The 14,761-nt window shown below is 35.4% G+C and overlaps 1 protein-coding gene across 6 annotated transcripts; it reads right to left on the reverse strand.

Moving 5' to 3' along the window:
* Positions 1 to 1,418: 1,418 nt before the first annotated feature.
* LOC109339366 lies at positions 1,419 to 8,545 on the reverse strand. Of its 6 annotated transcripts, none has more exons than XM_019576793.1 (11): positions 8,375 to 8,544; positions 6,072 to 7,749; positions 5,636 to 6,020; positions 4,789 to 5,460; positions 4,629 to 4,709; positions 3,797 to 3,949; positions 3,487 to 3,650; positions 3,074 to 3,221; positions 2,877 to 2,999; positions 2,558 to 2,645; positions 1,419 to 1,891 (listed from the first exon to the last, which is right to left on the reverse strand). In XM_019576793.1, exons 2-11 carry the CDS (start codon positions 7,466 to 7,468, stop codon positions 1,686 to 1,688), a joined length of 3,417 nt encoding a protein of 1,138 aa, XP_019432338.1. In that variant the 5' UTR covers positions 7,469 to 7,749; positions 8,375 to 8,544; the 3' UTR covers positions 1,419 to 1,685. The 6 variants fall into 6 exon arrangements, with proteins under 6 accessions (XP_019432338.1, XP_019432335.1, XP_019432339.1 ...); XM_019576790.1 differs by adding an exon at positions 7,826 to 7,968 and having other exon boundaries at positions 5,636 to 7,749; XM_019576794.1 differs by having other exon boundaries at positions 4,897 to 5,460; positions 5,636 to 7,749; positions 8,375 to 8,545.
* Between the last annotated feature and the right edge of the window lie 6,216 nt (positions 8,546 to 14,761).

The following is a 14,761-nucleotide window of genomic DNA, read 5'->3' on the forward strand; positions in this document are numbered from 1 at the left end:
GAGTGAAAAGTGCCCCAAACTTCTCGGTAGAATTTTATATTTTTAATTTCTAGCTCGAATAGTATTCCATGGTGAAGGCCCACACTTTCATAGTTACATGCTATTTACTCTCTGATGCATATGGACCTTACTGAAAATTAGTCACACTAGCACCTACAACATGTGTGATATTCTACTACCCTTTTTGTTGATCTAACTTTTTCTTTTTACATAAACAAGGTATCTCTATCTAATCAATACTATGAAACTAATCCATTTTAAGTTGTTTTCACTCCCAATAAGAAGTGATACTCTCAGAAATAATTGAAAATCCAACAAATTTTACACTACTAAATTAACGACTTGTTGGGTTTTTCATGACACTTAAATACCATCCATTTTCTCATGCTTCATTTATAGAGTGTTCCTTATTTCCCTGAAAAAATAAATCAAATGATAGGAGATATTTTTTGAAGAAAAACAAAAAATCAGCACCTCAACAATTTGTTTTTTATTCAACTTGCTATTATAGACTTTGTGCCGACTACTTGTTAGGAATGACAACATGGTGTGTCAAAGTTGGTTTGCATATACTCAAATTCAACGGGGTTGAAAATAGAGATATCATCCCCAAATCTATCGGGTTTCAGGTAACAAAAAAAACTCGAAAATTATAATTGTACTAAGGAAAGTATGATATCATTTTCGTTTCATTTTTCTGTAGTATTTCTATTTTCTTTTGTATTATTCCATTTCTTTTTCTTTTATGTTTGAAGATCCAATAGTATGTAAAAAAAATTAGAAATAAAAAACAATAGGCACACTGATAGAAATTTCAATTTTAAATTGAATTACATGAGACAGGTTCAGATTAGGTTCTTTGCTCTACCAAGTCCGAAAATTAAACCCAGTTAAAACCCAAAACCGAATTTAATCACATTGGATTTTCCCATTAAATTCGGGTTCGGTTCAGGCGGGTAACTACAGGTTCGATTTTCAATGCAATCCATACTACTTGTTGCCTTAGATCAATCCAGAAGGTAATTTTTGTAAAGTTTTAATCCATATAAATAATTTTAATTTGTTTCAAAATCACAGGTATAACCAAAAAAGAAAACAGTTTACCAGTTGAACAATGACAGCATCATCCCTTCAATGTATGAAGCATCTCATCATTTAGATGATGCTGCACAAAACTGATCAGGGAAGCATGCATTGTTTAAGGCTTATTTGCAATTTTTTGGATTCAAAATGAAGAAGAAAGAACCAATGCATTTGGTCCAAGTGACTAGGAACTTGCTTTCTATAAGAGATATCTCGGGTTTGAATGTTGTAGCCAGAAAAAAATAGACAATGAGAGAGAGAGCTTTACCCCTTAAATGGGTTTTCCTTCATACCAGAAAAAAAAGAGATACAATGTCAACAACACTTCTTTTTGGCAGTGGAATGAGTTTTAGTTTTTGCTTCATAGATAATGTGTAAGCATTAGCATATGCCACGAAAGTAAAAGGCGAAAACCAGAAGCTCTAGATTCACTGCACAAGCCAAACACAACTTTACATTTTAAGATTCAGCAACAGAAGGAGAAGGGAAGGGTAGGGAAAAGAGGAGAGGAACCATAAAATTACAACATAGAAACTATTTTTAGCCGTCATATTATGTACCGCTATTAGAACACAATTGAATGACAAATTTAAGGCATCATATCAAATCTGTTGTCCTTTAGATGCCTTGTGCCCCTGTCCTCGGGTCTGAGTAGCAGCCGCTGACATCTCACGCAAGCGACGAGCGATTTCTGTGAAGCATGGTCTGACTGCAGGATTAGGTGCCCAACACTGCTCCATTAGTATTCTCCACTCGTGATCACAATAACTGGGGATTGTTGGTCTCAATGTGTTATTCACAATGCCTCCTGGTGAATTGTGTAAGGAAGTGAGCAAGAGAAAAAAATGAGATGGGTGGTAGGAAACATAATGATTTCTTTAAATGACCTGAATAAAACAACAACCAAAGCCTTTTTCCACTTGATGTGGTTAGCTACGTGGATTTAAATTATCATGAATCGATCATACGAGAGGCTACTTAGTTCTAAATCATTTCATTGGTTACCTCTAATTATTGGGCAATCCTTCATTTGATCAATTCTTCTAACTAAGGCTTCTATTAGTTTTCTTCTCGCATGTCCAAACCATCTTATAGGTGCCATAAACATAATAGATGGAATGTCTGGGGAAGTAGGTCATACTAGCTCCATAGGTGAAATACATTACAAGAAAGCATTCATCAAAGATTAAGGGATGCAGGGGGAATATAGTTATTTTGTGGTTGATTTATTGACTGAGGTATATCGGTTTCAAGGTATATTGGTTTCTCCATTTCATAAACTATCCAAAATTCTAACCAGAGGATTTGTCTCAGCTATTTATAGAATTTATTGTTTCATCTTGAGGTAGGTTACTTGGACATACAAGAATAATACTCTTTAATTTCTTAAGAAGTTCTAGAAATGAGAAAAAAGCTTCTTTAGCCTAAGCAATTGCAGACCAGGTTTAGAATAGAGAAGAGAAAAGGACAGTACCTATGATTGCACCATAGTGCATATTAGCATATGGCTCCTCACCAGTAAGAATCTCCCACAATACAATGCCAAAAGAGAACACATCAACCTAAACATTTCACAAAATAGTGTTAGAAATCAATACTTCTTTCTCTTAAAAATAAATTGTTGGTAAAAGTAATCAATACTTCAGAGGGATATTAGATTCACATGCAATAGAGATAACGGCAGAAAGTTATGGACATTAACCCCAAATAGCACAAAACAAGGTTCTTCTAATATTTGAATTCATGAGACAGACTAGAACTCAGAAGCCGTAAAGTTAGGATATGAAATGTACCTTTTCTGAGACCTTATTGCTTCCACCATTCAGCAGCTCTGGTGCCATCCACGGTAGGGTTCCACGCACACCACCAGAAACGAGGGTGTTTCGTTTAATTTTTGAAAGGCCAAAATCAGCAACCTGGCAAAAAGAACTTTTTTAGCTTCATCAACACTCAGGTAAGTTAGAGAATGAATAATCCTTAACATAAATACCTTGCATATTGGTCGTAAAGGATCCTTCAAATTCACAAGCAAATTGTCACATTTCAAGTCAAAATGCACTATATTTTTTGCATGTAAATATTCCATTCCAAATGCAGCATCCATGGCAATTATCAGTCTCTTGCGCCGATCGAGATATCTGGAACCAAGATCATGCAAAAAATTCCCAAGACACCAATTTGTTAGGAAAATATGAAAATGTATCCCGTCAACATTTTTGTTCATATTCTTATGGCAAATAGTTGATGGTAGGCAAAGCTTGTGCTATTAGTAAAAGGTCACATGATCAATTACATACGAGAACCATTCATGGTTGTAGGCATAGGTTTTGGATACTATGTCTATGAGGTTATTGGGACCATTTACCAGAAAAGCAATAACATAGGATAGATGAAACGCATTACCTATCCTTACGAAGCAAAACATGTCTAAGAGAACCATCCACCATGAATTCTGCAACAGTAGCTAATGTCCCTCCTGGTCCGTCTTGGACTACACCATAAAATGCCACCACATTTGGATGGTGAAGCTTGGAAAGTATGTCAGCTTCCCGCCAGAACTCTACAGTCTGAGAGCAGAATCAAATAAAAGACCTTAAGAAAATATCTGTGAACCCATACACACCTTCTAATAAATGAGTGGCATGAGTATAAAACTAAAACATAAGTACAAAAATAAACAAGGATAACTGCATGTGATTCATATCCAAGTTACCAGTCTCTCTTGCTCTGAAGATCGGCCAGTGAAACAGCTTTTCTTTATTCTTTTAATGGCAACATCTGTTCCCCGCCATTTTCCGTGATACACAGTTCCAAAGGTTCCAGCACCCAATTCTCGCAGCTCTTCAAGATCTTCATTCTTTATGAGCTGCCATGTGCATCATAAATAAGCAATAGATGAATGTAAGTCTTACGTTTTTATACTCTATAATGCCAATGGAAGAAAAAAAAGAGGTCCTTAAGCAACCATAAAAAATAGATCTAAAGCTTACGAACATGTATGAAAGACGTGCAAAAATTACTAAGCCTGGTACGAACGCATTTACTTAGAGTCTTGGACTTCAGAAGTGAGAACTTATAAACCAGATACTATGAATAGGCATTTGAATGTTAAAAAATTTAAACAAAGAAACAGATAAAGGAGAAAAGTATTTAAAGAAGCTAAGGTACTGTGACCCAATATCAACTCAACACATGGTGCACATAAGTTAAAAAGTAAGCCCAACATACAAAATTCAACACCAATCAAGTACTCAAGTTATAAAAAGATAGGATGTAAGTAACTTTCCGTCATGATATCACAATTTCTAAAATGGGAAATACAAATGTTCTAATTTAAATTATTAGTTTCTGAAGAAAAATGAAGATATAGACCGGCCTACTGCACGAGGCTCCCACCTAGTGGAGTCTGAGGAGGGCATATGTATGCAGCCTTACCCGCAAGTGGAGTTGTTGTTTCCAGGATTTGAACTCGTACTATCATGGTCACTAAGCAACAACCTGACAAGATATAGGACAGCAAATAAAGATATATCTAAGCATGGTACCTGCAGAGTACTGAAGTCTAAATCCCCCAAAGAAGGATCTTGTTGGGGTATACCTGCATTCCTTGTTTCATCTCTGGCATCCTGAATTCAACCCATCACAAAATTTCAGCATGAAAATCATTGAGTAGGTTCTTTAAATAAAATATCATTGAAAGTATACCTCGAAGTGAGAATTTTGTGTTCTTATGTTTTCCATCATAGTATCCATATTCTTATTTTCAGTGTCCTTAATTTGAGAATGGTCATAGTTTGGGTGAAGAACAATAACCTCTGTTGTAGTAGTTACAGGTATGTTTTTCCGATTTTCTTCACCAAAATTGAGGCGAGATTCTGTCGGTTCTGCCAAAACTCCATCACCTAGTAGAGGTGTAGAGTCCTGAGATTTACTTTCCTCTTGTACTTTTCTTTGTGCAGATGAAAAACCAAGATGATCCCCATCAATTAAAGACACATTATCAAGCCCGTGTTGAGCCAACTTCTGAAAATATGACCAACCTATAGGCTCATGACTTTCCATGTTTAAGCTCGAGCCTGTTCCATCTGTTGGTAATGGACCAGCGCTCATCGAAGCATCGGAAATTGTCGCTTTGGAAAACATATCATAAATGATATCACGGGGAAACCTGTCATCAATATCAATAAGAATATCAGCCTGAGCATGTGTGGAAAGAGCACCCGGGGGAAAATCTTGATAAACATGCTGGCTGGTGTTCTCAGTTACAGAAAAAGGCTGTCCTTGGACATCATTGTTTGATTCCCTGGTAGAAACCTCACCCCGATTAAAGTTTGGACGTTTAGGTGATGGATTTTCGTCACGCTCAACAAAAGAAACCTGTCAAAATGCATGATTTTTAGTACCAATGGTTTTCATCAAGTTGTAGAAATGCTATGGTTAACATAAGAGTGATTGTTTTACCTGACTCTCATTTTTATCAACTTTATTATCTCAGTTATTTTATAATACCTTCTTCAACACAGAATCAACAAAGTGATGTTTTTGAACTAACCTGACTTACTGCATCAGGTTTGTGCTTTTGCAGCTCGGTAAAGCCACCATGAATGGTATGGCCATCTGCATGCACAGGCTTTGTCATTGTGCTTATCACGGCAGTTACGCCACTGTATTCTGTAACTGAATTCTTCTGGTTGAAGTCAGATAGTAAATCAGACATGAGTAAGTGAGAATCACGTGCATCTTCTGACTTTACAGACCGGTTCAGCAAATCTGCCTGCTCCCTAGGAATTCTTTCAGAATAATAGACTCTGTTGGGAAGCGGAGTTGGTTCAAGGAAACTCAAATCCATCAAATTGGACTCAGCATCACTAGGGGTAGCATAAAGGTCTTCTTCACCAGATTTAGGAATCGGTATGGAGTTCACAGTATTAACCAATAAAGAGTTATGTTCAGATGCCTGGAGTTTACTATTGTTTGGTGAAGGCAATGCAGGATGATACCCTTCTGATACCGAAACTGTAGCCAATGCTTCTGAAAAATTACCTTGCAAATTATGATCAGATGGCTGCAAAGGAACTGGATATGGTGTTTCCAAGGAGAAAACTTTCACAGGGCCACTGTCTGTGTAAATGAAATTATCAACCCTTCCTTTTACCTGCATTGCTGGAAAATCTGATGTTCGTGCTTGCAACTCACTAGGTTCATGTCCTTCATTCACAATCCCTTGATAAACAAGATCACGGTGCAGTGGATAGTGAGTACTTTCTCCATGGTGAATGACCTGGCCATCATAAAAGACTGGATAAGTTTCAAAAGCATTTGAGGTTTGTAGCATTGGCTGTGAAGCCTTAATTGTCAATGGTGGGCTAACATTGCCGGTCAAGGAAGAACTGCTGACGCCAAATGATTCAACCGGAACTCTGCCATCCGCCCTCTCTATATTTTCCTTGTACAATTCATCTATATTATTTGCTGAAGTGGTTGCACCATAACGGATTGAGTTATTTCTTGATCCCGAGTCTGTGCCGTTGATAGCAATTAAATATTGGATCTCAGAATCACCATCAATACTGCCAAGACCAAACCGAGTATCGTCCAAATCATTCACAGATGATAGAAACACCCGAAGCTTTTCGGATCCTCGTCTGCTGCATAGATCATGACATTCGTCCATCATATTCTGCAGATCCTCATCAGAAGATATGGAAACTAAGGCATCAAGATCCTCCCCGGGGAGCTGATACTTTATCACATGAACCTCATTGTATATTGATGATGCTTTCTGCATAAGCTCCTGCCAACAGATGTCCTTTCCTATAGAAATAACACGCGTTTCACCACCAACATATCTAAGTTTTCCATCACTGGGACGCGGTAATATTCTGCCACCAAAGCTGCATAGAACTTTCATCTTTATTGATGAGCTATCAGAAGCTCCAGAAGAGACAACACGATGAAAGATCTGGTTAGATGAATTTCTAGGAATTGATCGAACTGATCCATAATTACTCCTGTAGAACTCTTTTGGACCTTTTTCAGCCTTTGTGAGCATAGATATATCTGATCCACTTTCAGAACCTGTATGACCAATGTCTAAAATGCCTTTTAGTTCCATATTACCTAAGGAATAATTGGGTTCACCGACGATGTTAGGAAAGACAGGCTTCCCGAGATTCACTCTATCTCTCATAAATTCAAGAGCAAATTCCTCACCGGTCTGTATGGAGAAATTATGCACAGGTTTATTTTCTGACCTATTAAAGTCAGAAGTTATGGTATTAATATGCATGACATCCAAATGATCCTGCATGATCGACTGCGATGCAGGATGAAACTCTTCATTTCTAGGTTCCATGGTATCATTGTATTGATGTTGGTTCTGCATTCTTGGTTGTTCAATCAAAGCATCCTTTGTAAGATGAAAATATGGGATTTAATATGTCATTTTTCTGGGAAAACATAGCATCAAGTAGAATACAGCTCCTAGTAGTATAAGTTCGGTATCTGGATCTCATATTATTCAAACATAGCCACTGAGTCAGAAAGAATCTTCACTAGCTGTCCAATTCAGGTAACATATTCAACAAATAAGGAAGTTTCCACAATCTCCACAACTCTCAAGACTTACTACTTTCAATGAGCAATCAACCTTCAAAATATGTCATCCTGTGTGTAAAAAACAGTTTAGCGTACAAATTGCGAGATAGAGAAAAAAGAAGCAAAAAATATATAATGTGAATACATAAAAGGCGGCCTAATCTAGGAGACTCTTGGCTATCGGGGGCTGGGGAGGGTAGATGCATGCAAATTCAGGTGAATACATACAAGCGGAGAGACTATTTCTAAGATTTGAATCCATGACTAGTCAGAAGGTAACAACAAAATCTGAATACATAGAAAATAAGAAATATAGATTCACAAGAGCTATACCCTGCAAAGTAAATTAGAATAACTATGACTTAATCTATTAGAATTGTTCATTTCATTAATTCTTATAGCAAATCAACCCACATGAAAGAGAAAAAGGAAACAAAAAGGAACTCACAGTAAAATAGATCACTTCAGTTCAACTCTCCCTACTGATGTATAATACAAAAGTATCAAAATTGGGTCTCAACTTCATAACCCATCATCAAAATCCAGCACAACACAGACAACCATAATTGCAGAAATCTAGTTTGACTCAAAATTCATTGAAAAGATAAGAGTCACAAAAACCAACATGATTAAAAAAACACAGCTAAATCAGCAAAGACAAAGGAAAAAACATGCAACAGAATGAATCAACTACCTGGTTGATGATTGTTTTGAGGTTAAAGAGTGTGTGGTTCAAGATGGTTTGAGATCAAAAACCATAGCATGACAGTGACAATGTATGCATGTGGTAGAAAGTTGCAAGTGGGAAATGTAGTAGATCCCAACTTTTTGTCTTATAACTCAATTCCTCACATATTTTGATGTCTTTATATTAATATTATTATTCTCAAACTGAATCTACTACTACTACTTTACTTCAATGTTCCTTTCAAAACATCTTACGGCTACTGTACAAGATTTTAATCTAGGAATATCCTCCCAATATAATATACTTCTATAAAGAAAAAACAGCAACACATTGATTATTGAATTCAATTTATCAACTGTGGCTTTAGATTTTTTTCATACAACTTCCAAATCATATTTAATCAATATAAATGCAATATGCATTAATTTAATTGTCTTCTTAAATTGCACGTAAAAAGTAATTAAACTTTGTACCCAAATATAATTTCTAAATTAAAAATGTGTTGGCAACATGTTTTATATTTGAAGTATACTTTTCTTGTTACATTTGAAGTATATATTATATATTAATTAATAATACATTACATTCTATTGGAAAATCTTTTTGAAATTCTGGTTTTAATAATTTTATAATATTTTTTTTTGGAATTTGAATATACTAATTATTATGTTTTTATAGAAGTTACCATTTCAATGAAAAGAGAAATTATTAATTGAGTAGAAAGAAAATCAAATGAGTGGCGCTACGAATTATTACTTCTAGAATGGCCATATAACAAGAAGAGATAAAAAATGTTTTTATAGTGGATGAATTTTATATTATCATTTCATGTTCAATTATTGTTGATTATTTAAAAAAAAGTAATACATATAAATTGTGAATAATGTATTAACTATATATAAATCTTTATATTGATAATGCATAAATATTACACTCTAAATATAACTGGATGAGAATGTACAAAATAAGAAAATGATTGAAAACTATAGGTGAAGTAGGTGGAAGGTGCTCTTATTATATTACTAAAAGGAGGCTTTGTAACAACATTTTCTTTAGTAATACTCAATCTTAATTAAGTCCAGTTAGTGACATCCCAACTTAAAGATGCTACCCTCTCAGTTTATAATGCTGCTTTTTTCATAAAACATGTATTTTGATTCAAGGATGGAACTATACTTTGTGTTGGTAAGGTGGTCTTAAAATTTTAAATGAAGACGGTAATTATTCATTAGAAAATTGAATTTTTCTTTTAAAGCATGTGTTAATTGTAAACAGTTATTCATCTAAATTAAGTTAATACAAATAATACTAAATTTAATTCATAAAACTGTATTGAGTAATGAAATCAGTCAAATAAATAAGAAGTATAACAATTAACAATAGTAGAAAACTACACGTTTAACAATAATAATAATAATAAAATAGGAAAGAAAAATCAAGATGAAAAGATAATTATATTAAATAATATTATTTTCTCTTATAAGTATCATACTAAATTCCATCAATAGAATTCTTTTTTTGAGAAATATGAGACATTTAAGTCATACAAGTAAAGCGATCTATTCCTTAATAAGAAAAATAAAAAATAATACATATTATATTAAAATAAAAAAATCAAATAAATGATTAATATAAACCAATATTTCACTACATCCAGCACAAGAAAAACATGGTCAAATATGAAAGAAAAATGAATTATAAATAACAAATTGCTCATCTAACTTTATAATACTATTAATATGTGTCTCTCTGTTCTTATTTAATTGTTAAAATATTGGATTAAAGTAAGGAAGTTAATTGAAAATAGTATAATAGAAAAAATAATGTCATTTTATTAAGAATAAAAAATTCAATGATAGTATAAAAGAACATAATACATATAAACAAGATACAAACTAATAGGCTAGAAGTTGAATCACCCAACATAAAATCTCTCATAGTAAAATATTATATTAGGGAGAACAAAGATGACAGATTTAATAATTAATATTGTAGAAAGTGTACATCTTTTAAAATTAATGAATCAAGTGATTTAGCTTCCCCACCCCACATGCAACACAATATCTAGTATTATGGAAGGTGGTGTGAGAGAATAGTTCAATTTAGAGGATATGAAAGTATTGGGTGCATTATGTTATAACATGAGCAAGAAAGATGATTTTGATGAGTTTGTGAGAAACACAATATTCCCCTCATACTAGAGATATTGTACCTGTTAGATTTTAAAGAAAGAATGGAAGATTGTGAAGAGAAGAGAGTAGAAGAGAAGCAATGTCAATGGATATACATCTTATTAATCAAGAAGAAGAGTGTATGCCATTTATAGTAGGCAATCAAACCAACTAACAAAACAGAATTTTAAAATCCTACCAAAAGTGGAAAGTGTTAGTTAAACACAAACTAACTCTTAATCAATACAACTCAATCTATCCACTACTCAATCATAGCTTGGATTACAACTTATTTCTAACACTCCCTTAAGCCAAGAGATTGCAAGATGACATGTCCATTCTTTTTTTCAAACCTTCGAATCTTCCAACCTTCAAAGGCTTAGTGAATGCATCAGCAAGTTGTAATTCTATCTTACAATACACCAACTTGAGTCTTTCCTTGTTTACAAGTTCTCTTAGAAAGTGGAATCTGATCTCTATATGTTTGTTCCTGCCGTGACTTACTGGATTTTTTGCCAAGCTAATAGCAGATACATTGTCAATTCTTAACTGCAGAGGATTCCTTAGCTTGATCTTCATTTCTCTCATCAATTCTTCAAGCCAAATTGCTTGACAGACAGCATAGCACCCTGATATACTCTACTTCACAGCTAGAGAGAGCAATCACTGGCTACTTCTTAGAACACCAAGAAATTGGGGCATTGTTTAACAAGAATAGATAACCTGATGTACTCTTTCTTTCAACAAGGTCTCCTCCATAATCAGAGTCTGCATACCCTGCTAATTCCAGATCTGAATTCTGCGTTCCTACTGGATATTCTGTGTTCCTACTGGAAATAAGATGCCATGATCAAGTGAACCTTTGATGTATCTTAGAATCCTCTTAGCTGCTAACATATGAGATTTTCTTGGTCTGCACATGAACCTGCTAACTAGACCAACACCATAGGATAGATCTGGTCTGTTGTTGCACAAGTACCTTAGGGATCCAACGATCTGCTTGAATAGAGTTTCATCTACTTCTTCACCATCTTCATCCTTTGTTAGTTTTATGTTTGTTTCAACCGGATTTGTCACTGAGTTGCAATCATTCATATTGAACCTTTGTAGCAAGTCACTAGCATATATTTTTTGATGCATTAGTAGATCAGTAGGAGTGTAGGAGAATTCCATTCCTAGAAGGTAACTTAACTTGCCCAGATCTGTCATTTCGAATTCTGATTCCATGATCCTTTTGAATTCTTCAATCTTCTTCAGGTTTGATCCAGTGATGAGGAGATCATCCACATATAAGCATAGTATCAATAGGGCTCCATCACCATTGTCTTTCACATATACTCCATATTCTACTTCACATTTTCTGAATTTGAGCTTGAACAAGAATGAATTGATTCTTCTGTTCCATGCCCTTGGAGCTTGTTTCAAACCATATAGTGCCTTCCTTAGCTTATAGACTTTATCCTCCTTTCCTCTCACAATGAATCCAGGAGGTTGTTGCACATATACCTCTTCTTCTAAGGGACCATGTAGAAATGCAGACTTCACATCTAGTTGGAACATTGGCCAATTCTTTGCACAAGCAATCCCTACCACCAATCTTATGGTGTCAATTCTGGCCACTGGAGCAAACACTTATGTATAATCAAGACCTTCCTTTTGTAGAAATCATTTTGCCACTAGTCTTGCTTTATGTTTTGATATGCTTCCATCAGGATTGAGTTTCTGTTTAAAAACCCATTTTACTCCAATCTAATGTTTTCCTTCTGGAAGATCAACCAAGCTCCAGGTCTTGTTTTTCTCAATGGAGTTAAGCTCTTCAATCATAGCTCCCTTCCATACAGAGTGTTCAAGAGCTTCATGCTCATTGATTTGTTCTGCTCCAGCCATTAGTGCTAAGTGCACTAAGTCACCTTCATCACTGATTTGGTAATCATAATGCATTTCATAGTCATTGAATCTGGTAGGCATTGATCTTGCTCTTCTTGATCTTTGTTCTACTAGTTCATCAATGATTTCAGCACTAGTTTCTTCTGAGTTTACCTCTGCATCAATGATCTCTGGTATAGGCTTTCTCAGGCTTGTTGTCATTTCCTTCCAGTTCCAGTTTTCATGTTCTAGTACAATAACATCTCTGCTTATTTGTACTTTGTCTTTTATAGGATCATAGAGCTTGTAGGCACCTGTAGGGTGGTAACCAATGAGTATCATTGCTTCACTCTTGTCTTGAAGCTTAGTTCTCCTCTGATCTAGCACATGCTTGTATGCTAGTGATCCAAACACCTTTAGATGACCTACTCCAGGTTTCTGCCCATTCCAGGCTTCTATAGGGACCTTTCCTTCTAGCTTCTTAGTTGGACTTCTGTTTAGTATATAGACTGAGGTGGATACAGCCTCACCCCCAGAATTTTTGTGGTAATCCTTTCCCCTTGATTAAGCTTCTTGCCATATCCATTATTGTTCTGTTTCTCCTTTCAGCAAGTCCATTATGTTGAGGTGTGTATGGAGCAGTGATTTCATGTCTTATTCCATTCTGTTGACAATGTTGCTCAAAAGCATTAGATGTGAATTCTCCTCCTCCATCTGTTCTGAGAATCTTCAGTTTCTTTCCACTTTCCCTCTCAACTAATGCTTTATATTTCAGAAAGTATTCAAAGGCTTCACTTTTCTGTTTCATCACATACAACCATATCATTCTACTAAACTCATCAACAAAGGTAATGAAGTACCTGTTTCCAGCCAATGTTTGTTCCTCAAATGGTCCACACACATCTGAGTGTACTACTTCCAAGACTCATCTGGATCTCATGCTTGAATAGGATTGGAATGGCCTTCTTGTTTGCTTCCCAGCCAAGCATACTTCACACATATCTTTAGGACATGTTATTGTAGGGAGGCCATGAACCATATTAGTGGAGCCAAGCTTGTGTAAACTCTTAAAGTTCAGATGACCATACCTTAAGTGCCATATCCAACTTTCTTTATTGGTCTTTATTGCAGTAAGGCATTGAGCATTTGCAGCTTTGATGTTTACTTGGAAGGTTCTGTTTTTGGTTAGCTTGCTCCTCAGAATGAGTCTCTTCTTAGCATCTAACACCTCTACTTGACCATTGCCCATTACTGATGTAAATCCCTTTTGTACTAGTTGTCCAATGTTGAGTAGGTTGTACTTCATTCCAGGGACAAATAGCACATCAGAGATAAAGGCTTTTGATCCATTGTTCCTCATGATCACTACATCACCTGCTCTTTCTACTTTCAAGGTGCTATCATCTGCAAATTTGACTTTACTCTCTCTGCTTGAGTCAAAGTTTATGAGCCATTCTTTATGACTTGTCATGTGGTTAGAGCATCCTGAGTCAAGATACCATGACTCAAGGTGAGTATCTTCTGCTGGATCTGTAACCATTAGGGTCAATGGTTCTACTTCATGATCTTCATGAGTTGTGAATGCCTTTTTGTCTACAAAATTCCTCTGTTTACCTTTCTCAGCAGTGCACTCATAGGAGTAGTGTCCTGTGTTGTGGAAATTGTAGCACTCTACATTCCTCTTATCAAACTTCTTTTGTTTGTAGAATTTTCTTTGCCCTCCTTTCTTTTCTGAAGTATCTGGCCAGTCATGCTCTGGTCTGCTCTTCTTTCCCTTCCATTTCTTGTTTTTCTCCTTGTAGTGAATTGCCTTTAAAGTTTGTTCACTGTTTTTTATTGGATTTCTGTCCATGAGCCTCATTTCATGTGCTTTCTTTGAGCTTTGAAGCTCCTCAATCTTCATTATTGAAACGTCCTTTGACTCCTCTATTGCTACTACAATGTAGTCAAATTTTTGAGGCAATGATCTCATAATTTTCTCTATGATCATGAGATCTGTGACTGTTTCTCCACATCCTTTCATCTGATTAGTGATTGTAATCACTTTTGTGAAGTAGTCTCCAACCTTGTCACTCTCCTCCATTTGTAGTAGCTCATATTGCCTTCTTAGTGTTTGTAGCTTCACTTTCTTTATCTTATCTACACCAGAGTGGCTTCGAGTCAAGATAGCATATTTAGCTGTTATGGCATTCTGAATCTTCTCAAAGTGTGTGTCATCAACACATTGATGCAATAAAAACAATGCCTTGTTATCCTTCTTCTTTGCTTCTTTGAGCATGGTTCTTTGAATCTCTTAGCTTCAGGGCCTGGTACAACAAGTCCATTCTCAACAGCCTCATTCACTTCTTGAAAGTTG

Source organism: Lupinus angustifolius, unplaced genomic scaffold (genome assembly GCF_001865875.1).
Source record: "Lupinus angustifolius cultivar Tanjil unplaced genomic scaffold, LupAngTanjil_v1.0 Scaffold_74_7, whole genome shotgun sequence".
Taxonomy (NCBI): Eukaryota; Viridiplantae; Streptophyta; class Magnoliopsida; order Fabales; family Fabaceae; genus Lupinus; species Lupinus angustifolius.

Coding starts and splice junctions, on each gene's coding strand:
- LOC109339366 (XM_019576792.1), bottom strand. CDS start 7,468: ATGCAGAACCAACATCAATACAATGATACCATGGAACCTAGAAATGAA. Junction 3,222..3,486: donor GTTTTGCTTCGTAAGGATAG/GTAATGCGTTTC, acceptor TCTTGGTTCCAG/ATATCTCGATCGGCGCAAGA. Junction 1,892..2,557: donor GCACTATGGTGCAATCATAG/GTACTGTCCTTT, acceptor ACAATTCACCAG/GAGGCATTGTGAATAACACA.